Here is a 22,627-nt window from a genome sequence, read left to right as displayed (position 1 = left end):
AAGAGCCAAGATGTATCTTAATTTACATGGAACTTTTTGATGAAATATGTAGCACTCATCAATCAATGATAATCCTTTATTGATTATCATTTGGAAATCTCTTATCCTTCTTTTATTACTATTTCTATCAATCATGTAAATTACTGCCAAAGGAATATTAAGAAAGATATTGATTTGTGGGAAAAAACCCAACTTTGCTAACTCTTGTGACTTGTTTGTATTCTTTGGGAGTTCTCCTCAAGTATCCTACTGTAGCGATCTTTATCCTGTCCATGCTTATAAGGCCATATATGCTGGATAAATTGTTTTTGGCTGATTAGATAACATTCTTGCAGGAAACATATAAGAAGGCAGCAGAGTTTTGGGCTGAACTGCGTGTAGAGTTACTGACAGCAAGTGCATTTCATAATGAAGAGAAACCTACTTCTAGCCAGCTGTGGCGATTGTATTGGGCCAGCCATCAGGTCTCGGTCACAATCTATTATTTGGTGGTTTAATAGTTTTTTATAGGGATCTTTGATTGTAATTCTCACTTTTACTTTCTGCTTATTCGGTGTTTGCTTGGCTACTGTAGCGATTCTTTAGACACCTGTGCATGTCAGCTAAAGTCCCAACAGTTGTAAAACTTGCTAAGCAAGCATTGGGAGAGAGTAAATGTGTGGTTGTTGGCCTTCAGAGTACGGGAGAGGCACGAACAGAGGAAGCTGTTACAAAATATGTGTGTATTTTTGTGTGGCTTTTTCTTCTTTGTAGTGTCATGTGACTCGATTTCCAACTGTCTAATTGTATTCACCTCTCTATTCATTTTGGAATAGGGCCTTGAACTTGATGACTTTGTTTCTGGGCCTCGTGAGCTGCTACTGAAATTTGTTGAAGAAAATTATCCTCTACCTGAAAAGCCTGAACCTATTCCAGGTCTACAAATATATGTTTTTTTTAACTGGTTTGCCTTGTTTTCTTGTCTTCCTCTTAAGTTTCTGAGTGGTCGTATTTGATTATTTAACTGTGAATCATATTTAGCAGATGATGAAGGTGAGAAGGAACTTCCGCGGAAGCGACGCTCAGCAAATCCTGATATTTCATTCAAAGGGCGAGTGAGAAAAGTTGCTAAATGGAAGGCTGAAAGTGATGAAGAAAGCTTTGATGAATCGGAATGTGAGCTTCTTAAACCTAGTACTTGAATTCATTCATGCCAAAATTTGTATGGAATGTTCTTACCTCTTTACACATTGGCCTTGTTTCATACGTTGACAGTTTGGCTTGATTATACCCTTCCTATAAATAGAAAATTTAAATGCAAAACCAGTGTTACCTAATTCCCTAATTCCCCCGCGAATCGCGAATTGAGAAAAGCAAGTTATGGTCGATTTTGGTTTATTTTTTGCTCATTTTGGGCAAATTGGCGAATTCAAAAGGCGAATTAGAATTAGATAGCGAATTTGGTAACACTGTGCAAAACAATAGTTTGCACATTGTATAAACTATAAACTGCTGAGTGATGTCCTTGTTATCCCACATTTGACTCATGAGGCTTTGTAATAAATTTTGTGTGAGGGAGGTGTCGATATTACTTTTAGCTGTAGAACACTTATGGTCAAAGCCTATGGGTAGAATTGCTCTTGGTTTTTTCCCCCTATTTGGGGTGTTGCATCTAGGACTCTTATTGTTTGCTACAACTAAGTTTTAAATAAATTCCTTGTTGATTGTAGGGTGTAGCAATTCATTTCTTTAGCAATTAAACCAAGTTTTTAACTCCACCAATTTTGATCTTCATGCAATGTATCGCATTGGTTGTTATTGTCATATCTTGTGTGAGTAATTTTCAAGTTTTACATTTAACATATGTGGTGATCTCAATCAAGATGATCTCTTCCACATTTTAGTGACTTGTATTAAGATAAGTTTTAATAGTTATCAATCATATACTCCATCCGTAGCCTTTGTTCCGAGTTGCTTTCTCAAAGTTTCCAACGCGTAGCTTTTTTGACCATTAGTATATGTAATTACATATTACTCCCTCCATCCTATAATATAGTGCTTTTATTCCTTTTTGGGTGTCCCAAACTTAGGTTCAAAAAGTGCGCTAGAGGGCCAAGTGAGTAGAGGCGCGGGCCAAAACGCCTCCCAACAAACCAATTGCAGCGCAAAACGAGAGGGAATGAAGGCACACGCCTATTGGAGACGAGGCGAGGGAAAAAGGAGATATGAGCTTAAATCATACAAAAACCTTTTTTTCAAAGTAAATCTTACCGAGTCTTTATCATGCAAAGACAAATAAAACCCCTTAGTTAGCTGCATGAATTTACCTCATTTGAACTCCCAAATTATATAGAACCCTAATTCGTGAATTGGGAAGGAATACCACCAAATTGGTGCTTGTGGATAGGACAAAAGTGGCTGGTGACAAGTCTACTTAAGCACTCTTGCTTAACCTCTCCACGTCTACTTAAGTTTGTGTTGTGCTCTTTCTTTTCTCCTTTCCCTTTGTTCACGTGGCTCACAAAGGTACCCACTACCCACCCTCTATTATATAGCTAGTCACGTGATTCCCCCCCTTCCCTCTTATTCTTTTGATTTTTAAACCTTGTTTATTTTATGCTTATATTTGAGCCCTTTCACCAAAAAATTAATACCAAAAATGAAAATGGAATAAGAATAAATAAGAAACTATGTTTGCTTTTCTTTCTACCTTTTTTTTGTTTGTAGACTTTGTACTTTTCAACTTTTGCGGTAGTTCAGTGATGAATTATACTTTCTTAAGTCCTTTTATGCATCTTTAATAATAGTTATTATGTTTCTTTATAATAGAAATTGTTATATAAATGATTTGTAAGGGTTTTCGCATCAAAGGTGCGCCTCGACTACGAGATGCATGTGCCTTTCACCTTGCGCCGTGGTGTGCCTTGCCCTTTTAAAACTAAGGCCCCAAAATGTTTTTCTTGTTTCCTTTTTTCATTCTATGTTTTCCTTAACTTGCTTGAAAAAACGTGCCAACATCATCTATTTGCTTCTTAGAATTAGTTCTTTTTCTTTCTTAAGGGTTCAATTAGTCATAAATATAATGGTCTTTCATCCATAATTCTCCATTCTCTCTCCTGAAATCAGTTTTTCCCCCCAAATTATTAATTGCTTATTATTTCATGTACCACTTACATTAATTTCCATGCAAAATGAGAAATAAACACTATATAATGGGATGGAGGGAGTAATGATCACCAATTCATAATGTAATTGCGTATATAATGATGATAATTTATAGTCGTTGGTAAAATCTTCCCTCTTCAAACATAAAAAGATAGGGAGTGTTGGTTTTATAAAACTCGGTAGAGTTAATACATTGTGTCTAGTTTAGATGAGACCACTTTACACCTTGCATTTTTGCCTTCGCTAAGTTGTTTGTTAATTTATTATATATATTTAGAATGAAGTTCACATGAGAACAACTCTTAGATGAGAATGTGAGAACAGGGAATTATAATCCATTTTCGTAAAATTTCGATTCTCTTTAAGATATTGTATGGTAATCATTTTTCCTGAAAATTGTATTTCTTTTGAAAGTGATGTAAGTCTAAGACAACTCCAAAGTGTTATCTAAACTTAAGGAGTATAGAACACTCACAAGAGCACTTGAAATCATTCAAAAACAAGGATAGGACCAAATCACAAGGACTAACTCAATGATTTGAGGTTTTAGGCTGGAGGCAAGACCCACTCAACCTCTCCTAAGCTTATCACTCAAGAACTCACTCCAAGTAATAACTAATGAGAGTAAGTTTTTACTTAGACACACTCAAAGCTTAAACTTGAATATTCTAGGTTTTTTTTTTTTATAATCACTCAAAATCTCATCTTTCTCATATCATAAGCTCTCCTTACATATGATATAGGAGCAGCAAGGACAGCAAAAACACTCCAAAAAAACACCCTAAAAATCGTCCAACTTGGACAGCCTTTGGGAGTTACAAAACCCCCTTAAATCATGCTTTAATTGATGCTTAATCAATGTGCTGTTACAAAGCTTGTTAAACCAGCATATGATGAGCCTAAATACCTCCCAATCACACGCCTAACATACTAACACCTGCCTAAATATTACAAGTAATCTCTACGCTTCATTATATGCTTAAAATAAAACAACAAAAGCAAATAGAAAAATAGAAACCCAAACAAAACTTGGGCTTTTGTTTACAACCATGCTTGATACCCAAACAAAACTTGGGCTCTTCAAATGGTGATGCATGTCTCTCTTTCAATCCACCATCCTTAAACAAGTAACATATTCGGGCTTATGAACATATGGAGAAAAACCAAGAGCTTGTAAAACAAGAGCCACTACTTTATGAGCCAAATAAAGTTTAGAGGGACTCAAATTTGGTTCAGAAAGACTGCCTTGCAAGGGATAATTGGTTACCCTTTAGCCAAAAAGGATTACATATTGGCTAAAATTTAAAAAAGATTAGTACAAAGTGTTCTCACGTTCTCATGTTACGATTGCTCTCAATGGAACGGAACCCTATAGATTTATGTTAATATTCACGTTGAAAAAACAACTCCAGATATAAGTAACAATCTTAATTGTGAATGACTAACAAGGTATATTATAATTTAATTGATAGTTGATACATAATATTATAATAATATAATATTCTTTCATTTTCTTTTCATTAATATTTTGAAACTTGATCTATTATTTATATTTATGCTAGTACTCCCTCCGTTTCCTAAAGATCTTCCTTGTTACTATTCCTACAGATACCAAGGAGGATCCATTTGTGTGGGGTGGCTAAAGTAGGAGAGAGAAAGGGGCTAAGATAAATAAACAAATAAAAAGGGATTAAAGTAGGAGAGAGAAAGGGAGTAAAATTGAATTAATAATGTAATGGTGGACCATATGATAGGGACATGAGAGGGTGAAAAGGGGAAAAAAAAAATTCCAAATAAGGAATAAAGTATAAGAGGGAAGATTTTTTGGAAACGCACTTAAACGGAAAGAGGGAAGATCTTTAGGAAACGGAGGGAGTATGACATTAATAAATCTCGTCTTGAAATAGATTAAGAACAAATCAAATGGTATTTATATTATTTTTTTAATAATTTTTATTTAAATTACTTTCCACTACGAAAATCATGTTTATATGAATATTTGTTATATTTAAACTCTCATATTATCTTTCTCCTAATACTCTAGGACTTATTAGATAATTGTATAAATGAAAAATATCAAATGTAATTTGTGATTCTTATATAATTTGATTCATTATATTAAAACTATTTAAATATTCTGTGAATAAATCTTGTTTTAGGATATATTTCAATACTAATCTAACTGTATAAAAATTACAAATTCATAGATATTTTCATATCTAAGTGTAAAATATGAGAAGTTATTTACTAATATCAGTAGTGTAGTCCTTTGTGTTAGTAAATAGAACTCTACTCTAGTATCATTGATAGTTGTGACACATTCGGTTATCTCTTACTCCAATGTCCAATGTTGTCTGCTTTGGCACATGCAGCTGATATTGGCAATGAATCTACTGAATCTGATGATGAGTTTCAGATCTGTGACATTTGTAATGGAGAAGAGGTAAATTACTTTGAATCTTTACATAATATGCAATCTTTTGATTATTATTTACTTCTTTACATTATTGCAACAGGATAGAAAGAAATTGCTCAAATGTGCCTGTTGTGGCCAATTACTCCACCCTTCTTGTCTAGAACCACCTGTAGCAGATGTAGCAGATGTATCTGAGGGATGGACATGTAATTCATGCCAGCAAAAGACAGAAGAGTATCTACAAGCAAGGCGTGTCTACATAGAAGAACTCACAAAGAGGTTTTGAAACCTCCCTGCTTCTCTTGTCTATTGTGCTTCTTTGGTCGTTTTTTTGTATTTGTTTCTGGTGGTTCCCCTTCCATTTGGAGATGTCATTTAAAATTTGGATTTAGGTATGAAGGAGCTGTGGAACGGAAAACGAAGATTATGGAGATTATTCGGTCCTTGGATCTTCCGAACAATCCACTAGATGACATTATTGATCAGGTAATCTTATCATATTGCACTTTCTCCTCTCAGGAGTTGTTCTCTTCTTTGTTGTTATCATTTGATGTTTGGTTTGTGGTATTTCTTGAGACCTTGAATTGATGAGTCAAGGCTTAATATATATATATATATATATATATATATATATATATATATATATATATATATATATATATATATATATATATATGCAATCCATTTTAGCTAAATGATAACCATTTTTTCCCTCGCGGGGTCAATCTTACAGAAGAATTATATTGCCGGCCTTTACTAAATACAATTCATATATCTAGTTTTATTCAATTAAATAACCAAACAATATATATCAAGCACCCTAAAAATTAATATACGTTGGTTCATTAAACACAAAAGACTAATTTTTGACAGTATCAAATTACTAGGTTCCCGAATCAATTGTCCAAATTATCTAACTTAGATATTAGAATATTTATTTATGTCTTGATTAGCAAAAATAAACAAGGTAGAAAAATAATCGAATGATCATTAAAAAATTATATCTGAAAAAGAAAATATGTGCAGGGATTTAGTATAATACATTTATATATTTACAATCGCATGAATTCGTTAACAATCTACCCAGTGATACAAGGAATGCGAGACGGAGCCACGTTTTCCGATTTGGATCGTTCGTTCCAGATCGCGAAACAAACGCGACCCGATTGCACGAAGTCGCGCATCAAATCAGTGATGACCGCGTTCCAATTTTTGAGGCCCCACGCCGATACAATCTGCCTGCTTTGAAAACCTGTGCCACCCGAAAAAAAATATAGTCTTGTTTTATTCTAGTCAGCATTGGTAGTACAGGTCCATCCGTCGATTGAACTCGCTTCGAGTTGTCTTTTTTTTTATTGGCTGATTTGTACCCAGGTACATCATGAACTCCCCCGTCTTTCCGGGGAAATGTAATCAAGAGAGCTAGCTTCAAGCAACTCGGCCTTACCTTAGCACTAAACCAGTCAATTGCCCCTCATTTGCACCAGGATGCACTTGTTTTGTTCATATTCTTTGGCAGTTAAGAGAGAAATTGCCGGAGAGGTATGATTTTGTTGGTGTAAACGTCGTCGGCTAATCCTTCGACCACTATAGATAGAGGAGAGAAATAGCAAAGAGAGAGAATATGGAAGACAAAGACAGAGTAGTAGTTGCTTTTTCTTTTAGAAAGAAAATTATTTCAGCATGTGATATTGTAGTACAGTTGTATTCTTTCTTTCCCTTAAATCATTGATGAAAGATTTTATGATTTTATCATAACTCAAAAGTCACGTGGACTTATATTTTATTGAGGTTTTTCAAAATTTTTAGTTCTTTCTACTTTTTTTTTGGTAGTGTATTCTATCTACTTATTAACACTTCTTTTCAACTAGATACTTTTAGAATTTTAAATCAGATAAAAGGTTTTATTGGACATTGGTCCACAATCATTAAAAAATAATATAACATAAAAAGTACTATAATATTTTTGTACCCATCGGACCGATTCACCCAAGGTAGCGTTTCCCGTACCTGTTTCCGTACCACGTTTCTCGTCGACTTTCGTTCCTTGTATCATTGAATCTACCTTATGAAAAGAATATTAGTACCTTCAATAAAAAAGAATAAAATTAATTAAAGGACCCTTAAAAATTTATACCTCCGTGGGTTGATTATTTGCATGGATCTTAGATCGAATTGCTTACGAGCCTATTAAAATATGTATTGCGTTTGCGTTATATGGCGTTGGATTATGAGAATGAAGTGGTGATGTAACGTGATGGTGATACTGATAATGATGCGCAAGAATTGTTTTAAGTGTAGTATACATATATATGTGAGGGAATGTTATACAAAGGTAGAAAAATGGGTTGAATGAGAAGTAGATGTATTAGTGTATGTAGTGTGAGATGCGCAATGATTGGTGAGGAGGGTTAGGCAATGATTATTAGGAGTTGAGAGAGAGAGGAGTCGGCGTGAGATCTTTGTTATTATATTATGGTGAACGTAGATGTGGATTTTTATCTTGGTAAATAATAATAGGTGAGATAAGAATTAGGAAGAAGTGTTAGGTGTCTTTGGATTGATATGAGCTTCTATCTGTTGTGGGATTAGAATAGGAGAGAGAGTAGTATTAGCAGGATGAAAATGTAGTGTTAGGCGTGTATGAGGTAAGGAGATTAGTATAAGTGATAAATTATGAGGTGTGAGTCATATGTGAATGAGAGTTGAAAAATCAAGTTGCCAAAACCAAGCGATGCATATATACATATGCAAAGGCTAAATCTGGCATAAAAAATGGATTCTTATAAAAGATATTTTGAAAATATTTCAGATAATTATAAAACTAACTTATAGAAAAAGAATTTTAGAAAACAGGCTTTTGTAAAACTATATTTAAAAAGGTTTTCAAAAGCGAGGTTAGGAAAATAGGTTAGAGGCTTAAAATATTTTATTCTAGACTCGTTCTTTATTATCATCGGGTAATAAAATAGTGAGAAAGACTTACGTGTTTATAGAAGCTCCCACTTTGATGTTTGAAAAACCGAAAGTCAAAATATACGAGGTTGGGTAGGAGAACAATCATATGTTTTGCAATCTACATTGTTCTTTTATCATACAAACCTGCAAAACAAGCTTAAGTCGCTAGACCATAAATACAATCAATTCAAATTATCCTAGATGGAGACGTGTTAGCAATATATAAACACGTTTAAGAAATCCGTTTATTGTAAAAATGAAAACTTAGGAAATTCGTTTATCCTACCGAAAATGATTTTTAGAAATGCGTTTATCCTATGAAATAATTTTAGGAAATGAGTTTATCGTATGAAATTGATTTTAGGAAATGCGTTTATCCTATGAAATGTACTTTTAGGAAATGCGTTTATCCTATGGAAGATGATTTTAGGAATCTCATCTATCTTGTAAATAGATTTTAGGAAATTCGTTCATCCCATGAAATAACTTAAACAATTCATTTACTATAAGAAAAAATACAAGAAATTTGTTTAATCTGCTGTCGTCTAGATTGCGCGCTTGATTTGTCCGATGGTTGTCTCATTTAGAACCCTTGCTCATCTGTGGAAGATACCCCGTATATAGTCCTTCACTAGTTGGTGGAATAATCTTTGGAATGCTCGCTCGCTTCCTTCTATGGTCATCTCGTATAAAGCTCTTGTTCATCTGCGGAATGTAATCCATATAGCGTTTTTCACTCGGTGGAATGATCAGACCTTTAGAACGCAAACATGCCTATAAAGTAATTAATAGGACTTGCCTATAAAGTAATTAAGAGGACATGCCTATACCCCAAGGTGTGAGTGCTAGTGTATGGAAAATAAATGATTTGACCTATAAGCTGTCGGCTTAAAAGCGCATATGACTCAATGACTAATGGTAGGATCCCGTGTCTAAGGATGTGAAATGATATGTATGCAACGCTACATGCACTGTAAATATGATGTAGCCTATAATTCATGTAATGTAAAGAATGATGTATGTATATGTAGTCATACGCCTAGAAGTATATATCAATATATGTAATGCGATGCAAGGTAAGTTTATGCAAGGCTTTGAGATAGTTTGACTTGTGAAGATTGATTTCGAAAATATTAGGGTCCAGGGTAGAGTTCGGAGATCACAACTTTTAGGGGTTTGATTTGGATATAGGAGAAATGGATGCAGGAAGCCCGACTTTGAGAAAAATTAACCTGGGCCAGTGTGATTAATGAAAAAAAATTTCTTGCTTTCGAATGATCTGTGACTCAAAGATCGCATTGGACTCCAGTTGCTTGTTTTCAAAAACAAATTTCTAAAATAGAAGTTGGGTTAAGGATTTGGATTCATTGGAATTTGGAAGAGGATTTGGATATATGCAAGTGCATAAATGTATGGATGCATGTACTCAACTAGACAGTGGACTAGATTGGGTATACATGGATGCATGTGAGATCTATCAATTAGATTGGATAGGATAGCCTGGATGATTGGATGATGGGCTTAACCTTACATGGATGCATGATGGGTCTCTATTGATTTTGATTGGGCTTAGAAGTTTTTGAAATCCATTTGTTTTTTTTCATTTAATATTGAAAATTGAAAATGAAAGATGAAGAATGAAAGTGTTGGAGGATGGATAGAATTGTGTGTGTAGATGGATTGCGCAACACAATGGAATGCCTATATGAATGTAGTTCTAAAGAAAGTATTTGTTTTACAGAAAGTATACTTTTAAGTTATGATCTAAAGAATGTTTTACAGAATGCTCAAATGATGCTGACAAAGCGGATATTGATAATTTTTTTAATCACACCGCAATGGATGCAAAATATGGTTTTATAATGATAAAGTGGATTTTCTCAATATGTTACCGCAATAGCTGTTAGGCGTGTCGTAAACACCGGCGAGATGTTGCTATTACTACACCGTATATGCAACCATCACTTTCTCTACGCGGCATATACAAAAGAGACCTATTAGAAATGAAGGAATGGCAGGATTACGTAAATCTTCTATGTTATCACCATGCTTATGTTACAAAACGTAAATCTTCTTTCATACCTTCAATTTGCTGAACATTATAGTCTTATTCCACGTGTCTTCAGTAACTAATTGTCAGATTCCTTGTTTTCCTTCTCTCGTCTCCCTACCCCTAATGCGTTGCCGTTAATATTGGCTGAACAGCCTTATATCGTTTGCATGTTGTTTAGTTTAGGAAAACTGTCTCCTTCTGTGCACATTCCCGCAGATCCGCACGACCGGTCGTGTACAGGTGCGCAACCGGTTGTGAACAACTCTGTTTTTGCTCTTAATTTAAATTTCATCTTCTGTAAGCGCTTCTTTATTGCCTAAATGTCTAAATGATTTGTAACATCTAATTTAAGATGCTTGTTGAGGTGTTTATTTGCTTTGGAGTTACAATGAGGTCTTGAATTACTTATTCTATTTGATGATTGCCATAAGCGCTGTAATTACATTTATTATGTAGCTGTTGCGACACTCCATTTGTCGCTACTTTTTCAGTCTTTATGGACTGAAAGTGTACACAAGATCAATTTCCTTCATTCTCTTATGTTCTCCTCCTTCTGATTTGTGCATAAGTTTGTGGCTCTAAACATTCATCCAGAAGTGCATTCGAGTCAATGTGTCAGTGTTAACTTTGGGGAACAGATCGGTGGCCACAATTTAGCATCCAAGTCGCATTAGCTATCTTATTCAGGGCAGTGGTAAGTGGTATTTGCCAGGGCACGACATTACTATTTCTCTTGTTGTTGTTGCAGCCATAAACCCTCTCGTCCAGCACCCCCCCCCTCCCCCCCAAAATTGAAAAAAAACTAGTTGAAGTTCATAAACAAATTTGACCACATTATGCAAACTTATCTGATTGACATCGGGGAGGGTTGCTAACTAATAGGACTGAGTAAAAACATCAACAGTTTACTACAAATTGTATGCTGGTTTCATGTGCCCAAAGTTAAGAACTGGTGTTAAACAACTTTTTCTCTCAAAAAATGTCTAGATTCTACTTTATTGTCATATCGTTCTTCCGTGTGAATTTATAGGCTCTCTTCCTCTCTCCCTCTCTCTGTACTCTCTTGTGATTGTGGAATCATTTCAAATGTTGATCTATAGCCAGAGCCATTATTAGTTATTTTAAGGGATATGGGTTTACTTTTGACTTAATGTGCAGCTGGGTGGACCTGATAATGTTGCAGAAATAACAGGAAGGCGGGGCATGCTTGTTCGGGCCTCGTGTGGTAAAGGTGTCACCTATCAGGCACGGAATACGTAAGTGTGCATAGACCTTAGTTTCATCTGGAAACCCATTCTCTTTAAATACTTATAAATATCCTCATATAAAACCAAGCAAATGTCCTCTTTTTAGGGGGCTTGTTGCCCAGTATCCATTATATGGATGGAATGAATTACACTAAAAAATATTGTTTATCTCGAAGGGGTGTATTTCGTGTCTCCCCAATGTAATTTAATAATCCATAAAATATGTAATTTAATAATACACAAGCTGGTAATGACCTTGCAATCAATCTTGCAAGCTTTTGTTTTATCGCGATAGAATTAACGCATCTCACCTAAACTCATTCTAGGAAGAAGAATGCTAATTGGAAACCAAGAAATCAAAGCCTGGATGCTTCTATGTCTGTTTCTAAGGACCTTTGCTCTTCCTCTTTAGTCTTTATTCTGATTAGAACTTCTCCGTGTTTTAATGTTGGAAAATAAGATCGATATTTTGAATGTTTCATCTTGTTATTCATACGTCTCTCTAGTGGGGCAGGAGACGCGAAGAATGTGAACCAGCTCTTGCTTATGGTATCTTCTCTGTTGCTTGCTGGGATTGCTATGTTTTTTAATTTTTAAGGATAGTTTTGTTTTTATGCTCAAGTTGAGGACTCTAGTTTGTAACTCTTCTACTAATTGCTAGTGAAGTTTCATTTGTAAGTTCTCCAAATAAGATTCAAACATGTATATTTTGTTGATGCAACTCATCATCCTTAGAGCCCTAAAATGTTCGTCACTTACTATAATTTCATTTGGCAATCTGGCAAGAGAAGAGGTTATTTTCTATATTTGTGCATTTGCTAAAATCCATGTGCAACAGAATTCTGGGTTAAAAGAGGCTTGTCTTGAATTGTAATTTCTCTCTCTTTTTCTTTTGCTTTAGGAAAGACGTGTCCATGGAGATGGTGAATATGCATGAGAAGCAGCTTTTCATGGATGGTAAAAAGTTTGTGGCTATCATATCTGAAGCTGGGTCAGCTGGTGTTTCTCTGCAAGCAGATAGGAGGGCTATAAATCAGGTATACAACTGAGTATGCATAATAGTCTTGTATTTTATGTGTTTGATGAACACCTGCAATGCTAAATAAATAACAGTGGCATCCTTGTTTGACTTTTACTGAGATGTGACATGTCAGATAATGGATCATAGCTAACAATTCCGGTTCATAACCTTTTTTTGTGTCAGAGGAGGAGGGTTCACTTAACGTTAGAACTCCCATGGAGTGCTGACAGAGCAATTCAGCAGTTTGGCAGGACCCATCGATCAAATCAAGCCTCTGCTCCTGAATACAGGTATTAATTCATTTTTTTTTAATATCTTCATATGTTATCCTTTCAGATTTAAGAAAAGGTCTAATGTTGCTGAAAGATTAAGAGCCTATTCGATCTGTTTTTATGTTATAGTAACTGGTTGTGTGTGAAAAGGACATGGTTGATAATAAATACTTTATCAGGGATTAGAAGGACCTGAGTAGGGGTGGATTTGAGATGTAGAATCGTGCAGTATGAGTGACGTATATATCTGTCTTTTGTTTTCAACACCTCCCTTAAAATGGCAGGTTCTACGTTCTCCGTTCTCCGTATCAGTGTTTTCCTATTCGTTAATGCTGCAAAGATTATACTGTTATGGGTTTCGGTCTCCTGCTATTCCAAGACAGGCACCAATGATGAAATTGGAGAAGGGTTATCTCTAGATGTAATGGTAGACGTCCAAGTCCATGCCCAATATGGCAATATGTATACAGTTTAGCTAAGATTTCCTGCATTAGATTTCACTTAGCAGCTGATAAGTAACCAAATACATATCCATCTAGCTTATTATGGGGAAGAATTTTTAGATAAAAGAAAGTCTTCTTGAGAGGTATGAGTAGGATAATGCATTTCGAGGACAAAAAGTCCTTGAACAAAACTAAGTCGACAAGAAGGGAAGCCTTGTTCTCGACAATTAGATAAGATTTCAAAATTGTGAATAAACCTATCCCAGTTGTTACCAAATTAAATATGGGAAAGGAAATCTATTGTTTTTTTTTTTTTTTGAGTTTTTGATATATTTTATAATCTCAGTCGAATAATTCGAAACATATGGTTCGTTGAGCAATTGTACGGGCCTAGCTTTTGATTTTACTAATTAATCATGAAGTGGGCCAAAATTGATCTCACTTGACACCTTCTTGAGGTTTTACATAGTTTTAAAAGCATTCTTAGACGAGCCTAATTGAGGCGCAGGCTCTATCATATCGGACACTCCCTTCATCTGGTGATTTTGATATCTCAGGAACGCCACCACTGTATATCTTTTGGGGAAGAGGAAAAAAAATAAAATATACACTTGGTGGTGAACCACATAAACCTTGTTTTTTTGCTCAAAAAGTTCATTTGCGTGCATATATTCTCATTCTAATTTTTGTAATTTAAAACTTCTGCCTTCTTATCTTGGTCATTACTAAGTCTGGGACAATGTAATTTGTTCTTCATGTATTAATTTCATTGAAGATTTTGGAGTTATATACTTCTAATTTTTGTTGCGATAGAATTTATGATTTGGGTACTCTTTGAAATTTTGTTAGTCCAAAGAAAATGATGAAGTGCACTTCACCTTGCATATAGGCTCCAAAGGACCTTCAGCGTTTTGCGTCCAAGTTTGTTACTGAAATTGTGCCCTATGCTGCATTTGAAGGTTAGCTTTAGATAGTTATAGTCCTGCTTCCTTTATCAAGCCTCGTGTGGTTTGTTGAAGTGCATATCATACCGTCAGTTGATGTTGGGACTTGGGAGTTTCAAGATATGAGGCTTCTTCTCCCGTCATTTACCTCAATATCTCATCATTTCTTTTTGATGCTAGAAATGTGATTAAGGTCGGATGCACTTGGACAGATGATTGATTTACCTATTTAAGATAATATAAGGACTTAAAAAAAAATACTAGATAATCATTTCCCTCGAAGGAATTTGTTTCATTGTCTAAGCTACCGACATTGTCTTTCTTTCCCTTGTCAGCAGGACCACCTTCTGAACTAGTTTTTGAGCTAACAACTACACAGAATGTAGTACCATCAGGCCTCAATTTTCACCTAAACCATCTGAAACCATTCCTTACCCCAGCACCACTGACATTACACTTGTTTGTTATTGCGGAGGTGGCTTGTAGTGGATGTGATAGAATGTATCATGGCTTATATCCATGAATTTCTTTGAAAACTCACGTCAGTGGTGCTTAAGTCGTATTTACATATTAATTATTTTTAACGAAGTAGACTTGTGACATAGTATGGCCAATCTTCCATAATATGGCCAAATCTTCCATAATATGATTGTGCTATGTATTTGATGCTGTGTCACCAATTTACCCTCCCCCGCATTCTCGAGAATCTCGTATTTGTCCGCACGTTGCAAATTACAATTTCAATGCATTTTAATCCGCAGTGGTGCACGATCTGCATTGATAACCTCCACATTCCAACTTTAACTACAACCTTTTAAAAATGGATTTTTTTTAGGATTTGGGTGTTGCGACTGAAGCCCTATATCTAGAAATTGAAGTGTATACCTATTAAGAAAAATTGAAGCTTAAATAGATGGTGTGAAGAAGAGAGATTTTTGGGCTTTTGCTAGTAAAGGGAAGGCGTTTTTAATGAAATGGTACCCGCTTCAGCCATGTCTGCTCAGGTAAGCAAAAGGTTTCATGATTATTCGATAGGCAAGAGTGGGGAAGGCGGTAAGAGGTTTGACAAACCTCTTTCTTTCTAGATTGGGGCTTATATGTTGTGCAAACTACTCTTGTGCAATTTCTTTAATTATTAAGTTTTAGTGCTATAAAGTGATAGATAAAGCTTTAGTAGTCAACTCTTTGTGGCTTTCTATCAGGCTATGTTCTCTTCACCTTAAATAAGATGACTTAGTCTCGTCTGAATCTTTCTGATCAAGTTTGGTGTAAGTTCTCGTAATAAGGTGAAGGTGAACATAGCCTTAGTTGCCTGTTGACTTTCAGTTGCACAGTAGTAAGATAGTGAAGAGATAAAGCACTTCTTCTATTTGATAATTTAGTTTTCTTCTTTTGTCCTTCCTCAGACTAAATTTATAGTTAACACCAGAATGATAATGCACTATTGATAGTCAATTATTTCTGTTAGCAATCAAAGTTGTATATTATAACGAGATATGCTCTCGAATTTTTTCTCATTAAAATAAACTCCCTAACGATTTGAAATCAACAATATATTATGAACTTCCATCAAGTAGTTGAAAGAACTAATTCACCTGTGTTTTATTGCTTGCAGACTCCTCTTTACTGATCTTGGTGGTGAAAGACGATTTGCATCTATCGTGGCAAAGAGGCTAGAATCTCTTGGGGCATTAACACAAGGGGACCGCAGGTATATGGAATTTCTGATCTGTAGTCTCAGACTCTCAGTGAGCTTAATGTCTTCTTATACCCCAGCTTCATCTTGCAGGGCAGGTCTTTCATTGAGCTCCTATAACTATGACAGTGCCTATGGGAAAAAGGCGCTGATGGTGTTGTATAGAGGAATCCTGGAGCAGGTTTTTGTTGCCTCATTCATCTGTGTGGCTATACTTTATGTTCAACTTGATCTGATTTGCTACCTTATTACTTTGGGTTTATTTCGTAATAACAGGATTCCTTGCCAGTTGTCCCCCCTGGATGTTCGACTGAAAATCCAGAATCAATCCAAGACTTCATATCCAAGGCAAAAGCTGCTCTGGTGTCTGTTGGCATTGTTAGGGACTCAGGTAATATGTACCTCTTTTAGTTAATTTTTTTTTGTTTCTCCTTTCGTTTTCCATCCTGCATGCTGATCCATGCAGATCAAAATTAATTAGGAAGAATTCAGGGCCTATTGCTTGTTCGTTATTGATCCTTCTCTTGGGAATTTTTTTTTTTGCTTCCGCTGAACCTAATAAGGGCATTATGCTGTTGATGGAGCATTTTTCGGGGTAAAGAGTGGGATTCTCATGGAGTTAAATGGATGATGGTCTTTACATATGAGTCAACTTTGAGATAACATATTAGGATCTATTGTGGCTAAGAGGCTAGAATTTCATGGAGCATTGAGACAAGGTGAACTAGGTATATGGGATCCCTGTTCTGTTGTCCCAATGAGCTAAACATCTTGTACAGTAGCTTCATCTTGCAGGAATGGACTTATGTTAATCTCCTATAACTATGATATTGCCTATCGGAAAAAGGTGCTGATGCATAGAGGAATCTTGGAGCCGGTTTATGTTGCCTCATATATCTGCGGGGTTATACTTTTGGGCATTACATAGTTCTAGACTATAATCCCTTGAACTAGCTTTTTGTGTGCACTGGCCTCACTTTAGTTGGGTCCTTGTAGAAGGAGATATGACTGATTATAGGCAGTTGAGTCTCAGGCACTCAGGCTAGCAACATGGGCAGATAATGTTCGGGTTCTATGTCGTCGTCTAGATCAAGGAAACCTTAGATGGGAGACCAAGAAGAGGCTTTTCAGAATCTAGATGCTGTTGTCGTAAAAATGAATTGTCTTATCCCTTCAAAAAAAATGGTTTGTCTTTCACCGACATGCTTAGCCTAGTTGCATCTATTTCTTGTTAGTTTGCATTTTGGTCATCAATGTTAATATGCTGTAGGCTTAGTTATAGAAACTTAAAGCATGCTTGGACGTGGAGATTCAAGAAAATCATAACCAACTCACAGGCAGAACGTCCGACAATAGGTGGTGAGATGCGCTTGCTTCCAGCAAGGCGCAAGGAACTATGGCTTGGCCTCTTTCAGTAGAGAGGTGTGGGGGAGAGAAAGGGAGAGAGTGTGTATATACAAGTTGAAAAGCTGATTTACTAATGTTTCTTCAAATCATAACTTACAGAAGCTTTTAAAAATTAGTTTGGAGAGAAAGCCTTTTCTGTGAAATATCATAAAATGTTGTCAATATGAACCCCAATTTAAGATCCCTAATGGTGTCAAAACAAGGCCGCAGCGTATCATATCACCCGTGTCATGAAGGTTTTCAAATCTACCAAAGCGATATTACCCGCATCGTAAAGATGTAGAGCGGTTCTAGGGATATTTCATTTTAAGCCGATATTTGGCGGTACGACAACCGCATCATCCCGTTTCCCGCATTTCTGTGATCGTTACCACGATCATGACCGAAACCGCATTTTCGAACTATGGGAGACAACCCCGAATCGTGATTTGGTAGCAATTATGTTTCTCAACTCGCATGATGACAATGAATGTTGTAGGGGCATCTCATGTATGTTTCTATATCGTAGCTCTAGTGGCCGTGATTTACAAGTGTTGTTCAGGGGGGTGGTGTTGTTGGTTGGAAAGTGGTTGATTTTGAATAGGCTGTATGCATAATTCACAGATCTCTTTTACGAAACCATTTCGTGCTCTTTCATTGTTATGCTAGTGTAAGAATTACTGGTTATGACTTGCATTACCGTAACTCTGTATACGTCCATAGTTGCGATAGTGGTTAATGGCCTCGAGTACCTGCACACTTGTTGTAAACCATGACTTGTTGCTGGTCACTATATTGTCTAACAATCTTGTCAATTTCTCTGACTCCAATTTGGAAATATTTGAGTGGAGCTTACTATGTCAAGTAGGTGAATGGAAGGTTTTAAATTGTACTTTAATTTTGTTGACTTGGTTTTATCCTTCTGAAGGTAGTGCAAAAGAATCTGGAAAGGTTTCTGCTCGTATAATTGACTCAGACATGAATGATGTTGGTCGTTTTCTCAATCGGTTGTTAGGCTTGCCTCCTGAGATCCAGAACAGGTCTTGGCTCCATCCTAAAGATTGTTCTGAATAGCTGTAGTCTGATTATATTTGGGTTATGATATTGTAATATTCTCAATGCAGGCTTTTTGAGTTATTTATCAACATCCTTGATGTAATTATTCAAAATGCGCGAACTGAAGGGAATCTGGACTCTGGAATTGTTGACATAAAAGCTAATATTATTGAACTACAAGGGAAACCAAAGGTTTGCTCTCTTCCATTAGTCACGGTCACCTTTTTACTTTGATTTATCTGTTGACTTTTGTTGCTTTCAGACTGTGCATGTGGATCAAATGTCCGGTGCACCAACAGTATTGTTTACATTCACTCTTGATCGTGGGGTCACTTGGGAGGTAACTTTGACTATATATATATATGATATGTGGTCTATTTGTTTTATTAATAATTGTTGATGTCTCATCTAACCATGTTGAAAGCAGTTTGCTTCTAGTTTGCTCAATGAGAAGCAAAAGGGAAGTCTTGGCTCAGCGCATGATGGATTCTACGAGTCTAAGAGGGAATGGCTTGGAAGACGTCACTTCCTTTTGGCTTTTGAAGGGTATGGACCTTAATCTTATTGGATTTTCTGAGTAACATGACTCTTGATTTAGTGGGGGTATTTGTTAAGTGATTCAATGAACAGCTGGAATTGGATTTGACACTTACTCTTGCAAAAAATGAGGCCATTTAGCTGACTTAGGAAAAGGGACTATGAACAGGAAGTGGCAAAAGAAAAGCAAGAGGATATATTAAGGATCAGAAAGATAAATGACCCTCTTGCATGTTCTCGACAGATGAATGAACGAATCAAAATGAAACTGAAAATTGTCAGTTTAGCTGTACCTAAGAATCTTGTATGTGGAATAGGGCATTTGGTAATGCTTTAAATTTATTCCTAATTTAGTGGCAATGAAAATAGATAAAGAAAAACCAAATAAGTATTTCTGAAGTGCAAATTTTCTTATGTGCCTTCTGATTGTATTTTCTTTGCCTCACAGGTAAAACCAATTAGACTTATATCCACCATCCAGCATTACCAATCTTACAAGTTTAATATAATATGGTTGCTAATGGAGATGTCTTACTGTTTATGACCCCAGGAAATAAAGTAGAAAGATCTCATTCTTGAATGAGATCTTCAATCTGCAAAATCATGATAAGTTGTGATGTTTCTTTTTCTTATTTTCCCTTTCCCTCAATATAATTTTTTGAAAATCAATAACATGTTTTTGGGGTAATTTTCAAATTGAAGTAGAGACACAAACACAATAAAAAATGTGTAGCCAAATATAACCAAAGGATAAAGTGAGTTCTTAACTTATTATTAGATTTCATTCTGGTTCTCATTACCCCATACAGATAGGGTCAAAGTGTGATCGACAGTCTGATGTGAGTTTAGTGACCCCTTTGCTTCACTATGATTATCATAAGCGATTTTTCACACATACTAATTAGTAAGTGGAAAAACAAGCCGATAGAAATAAGCTTTAGTTAATACAGTAACTGCGCAAATAGAAATAGAAGACAATCGACAATGGTATTAAAATATCCTAAAGGTAGTGTATGACAATCATAGTGTGGAGAGGTCATATTATTTCCCGTAGCTGTTATGCTGAAAAATTAGTGTTAATAAAATAGATTTATCTTCAGCTGTTTATTAGTCTGAGACTCTGAGCTGCTTCAACAAAACTTGGATTATAATTATTGTACAATGAAACTGCTTAACTTCTTTGTATTTCAGCTCTACCTCTGGCTTTTTTAAGATAGTTCGTCCTGCTGTTGGGGAGGCAATAAGGTATATTTCGAATCTGTACATGTGTTTTACACGGCACCTTGACAATTATGCACCAATGTCAATTTTTTTTTGTTCCAGGGAAATGCCTTTAAGTGAACTTAGAAACAAGTATAGGAAAATCTCTTCTCTGGATAAGGCTCGTAGTGGATGGGAAGACGAGTATGAAGTTTCATCTAGACAGGTGAAAATTTAGCATGTCCATATTCATTAGGAATACTTATTGTGTTAACTTCCTCCGCTTCTATTTAATTGCAACACTTCGAGTCTTGGCACTACTCACAATCACCCATAAAACTAGTTTTTCTGTTTCATATGTATGGAAAAATAGTCATGTGGTATCTTGTTGTATTCGTCTCAATATGTACTTTATTAATATCAAAGTTTTATAATTTTTACTAAAACATAACTAACGATGTTAATAGTGTAAATTGTGCATTGGTAATCGTGAAACTGAAAGTGTTGCAATTAAATGGGAGCGGAGGAAGTATATATAGGATCAAATGAGAAGACTCTCAAAAGGAGAAGGATTTGTTTGCATTTTTTTGTAACTAAATGTGCATATTTTTTGTACTAATTATGCACCTTTTTTTCATGTGCATTTTGCTGAACTGAATGTGCATCCTAGTTTTCAAAAGCATATCCTTGTTGACCCTAGCCTTTTAATGTTTGATGATGGATCTAAGTTAAAACTTGCTAAGATCCATACCCGTCTCGGATACTCATACTTGAGTGCGAGATCACAGTGTAAGAGGGTGTTTGGTTGTAGAATACTTTGATCAGAGGGTTTGGTGTAACACTTTCTGACCATGTCTATTATGACTTCTTTTCCACTTTACAGTTTTCTGGAAAGGTAAAATTCTGGGAAATTTTAGGCATTTATTGGACTCCATATTTCAATAAACTTACACTAGAAAATTACTGAAACAGAAACCTAATGTTGTCCTAGTGTATTTTCCTTGTCTTTATAGCAGGTAAGACAATCTATGATGCTTTTATTTTTTTTTGGGATGTGCAATGTCTGTTATGAATCATCTCCAGGTGTATTCATTTTATAAGGAGTCATAAGAAGAAAATCTTTGTTAGGCTGCTGGTAAGGCAATCCTTTGGGTATTGTGGATGAGAAGAAATGACTGGAGTTCTAGAGGCATTTTCAAGTTTGGAGTCCATACAAATAGAGTGATGTTTCTTGGTCTGTTATGATGTTCTCGTTGTAGTGTTTCTTTGTCGAAGCCAAATTGATTTGTGTAATTGACACAGTTTGTTACAATTGTTAGTTGCAAATGCTAGTTGGCATGGTTTCATTCCTTAATCACTATTTTATATATGCATGTTTACTTTGTGTTACTTCTTTATATTCCTGCAATCTGTGTTTCATGGACACGGGTACGAGTACCGAATACGGGTACGGATCCGAGTGTCCGATACAGCTTTGTAAAAAATATGGATACGGATCATCCTAATTCTGGACGCGGTTATGGGGAGTGATTTACACATTTACCTGTGATAAGGAGTGATGAATGGTGAAGCTGCTGCATGTGTTTTTATTATTTTTTTTTTTCCTTTGTGTTGCAGTGTATGCATGGCCCCAATTGCAAGGTTGGTAGCTATTGTACTGTGGGGAGAAGACTGCAAGAAGTTAATGTTTTAGGTGGCCTGGTCCTCCCAATCTGGAATGCGATTGAAAAAGCCCTATCAAAACAGGTAACATGGGATCATATTGGATCTTTCAACTCCCTTCTGAACCCTCTTCTGGTGAATGAAATTTGTATCATTATGCAGTAAGTCCACAAAATAGCAAGCTTGACTGATAGTTTTCTAACAGTAACTTACTGTGTATAGTAACTTATTTTTTTGCTTATAAGCTCTTGATGATTCTGTTTGTCTCAATGCGCACCCTCTTGAATGTGTTTAACTGGATGAGCAATATCATTCTTTTGTATGTAATACCTTTTCTTTTGGTGAGAACCAGAATGCTTTACGAATATGGGCTCCATCTGCCTTTGCTGTAGTGGTTTTGTCTTCTTTTTTGGTCTGATGTTCAAATCTTCCTATTACTTGGGATCTTTTTTTTGGTTTGTTGGCTAGTATGGCTAGCCTGACTTTTTGGCTACTGCTCTAATGTGATGAGTCAAGCCAAGCCATCCATTTAGCACGTGTATTGCAGGCGCCACAAGAGGGGAAAGGAAAAGGATCTTCTGGAAGATAATAA

At 35.8% G+C, this 22,627-nt stretch overlaps 1 protein-coding gene across 1 annotated transcript in view; it reads left to right on the top strand.

The window, feature by feature from the left end:
* LOC104887121 (protein FORGETTER 1) overlaps positions 1 to 22,627 on the top strand; it is a 46,273-nt gene that overhangs the window by 13,176 nt on the left and 10,470 nt on the right. Inside the window, exons 11-30 of the mRNA XM_010671715.4 lie at positions 336 to 464; positions 575 to 718; positions 816 to 915; positions 1,024 to 1,155; positions 5,517 to 5,587; positions 5,661 to 5,839; positions 5,953 to 6,046; positions 11,730 to 11,827; positions 12,720 to 12,855; positions 13,023 to 13,129; positions 16,114 to 16,209; positions 16,288 to 16,375; positions 16,471 to 16,585; positions 18,509 to 18,620; positions 18,705 to 18,828; positions 18,899 to 18,976; positions 19,064 to 19,182; positions 20,365 to 20,418; positions 20,497 to 20,599; positions 21,991 to 22,119. Coding sequence (XP_010670017.2) covers positions 336 to 464; positions 575 to 718; positions 816 to 915; positions 1,024 to 1,155; positions 5,517 to 5,587; positions 5,661 to 5,839; positions 5,953 to 6,046; positions 11,730 to 11,827; positions 12,720 to 12,855; positions 13,023 to 13,129; positions 16,114 to 16,209; positions 16,288 to 16,375; positions 16,471 to 16,585; positions 18,509 to 18,620; positions 18,705 to 18,828; positions 18,899 to 18,976; positions 19,064 to 19,182; positions 20,365 to 20,418; positions 20,497 to 20,599; positions 21,991 to 22,119 — 2,208 coding nt within the window. The remainder of the gene's footprint in view (positions 1 to 335; positions 465 to 574; positions 719 to 815; positions 916 to 1,023; positions 1,156 to 5,516; positions 5,588 to 5,660; positions 5,840 to 5,952; positions 6,047 to 11,729; positions 11,828 to 12,719; positions 12,856 to 13,022; positions 13,130 to 16,113; positions 16,210 to 16,287; positions 16,376 to 16,470; positions 16,586 to 18,508; positions 18,621 to 18,704; positions 18,829 to 18,898; positions 18,977 to 19,063; positions 19,183 to 20,364; positions 20,419 to 20,496; positions 20,600 to 21,990; positions 22,120 to 22,627) is intronic.

The sequence above is a fragment of the Beta vulgaris genome, chromosome 2 (genome assembly GCF_026745355.1).
Source record: "Beta vulgaris subsp. vulgaris cultivar EL10 chromosome 2, EL10.2, whole genome shotgun sequence".
NCBI classification, from domain to species: Eukaryota; Viridiplantae; Streptophyta; class Magnoliopsida; order Caryophyllales; family Amaranthaceae; genus Beta; species Beta vulgaris.
The sequence above is the reverse complement of the archived record's forward strand: the minus strand, read 5'-3'. Positions and strand labels throughout refer to the sequence as shown.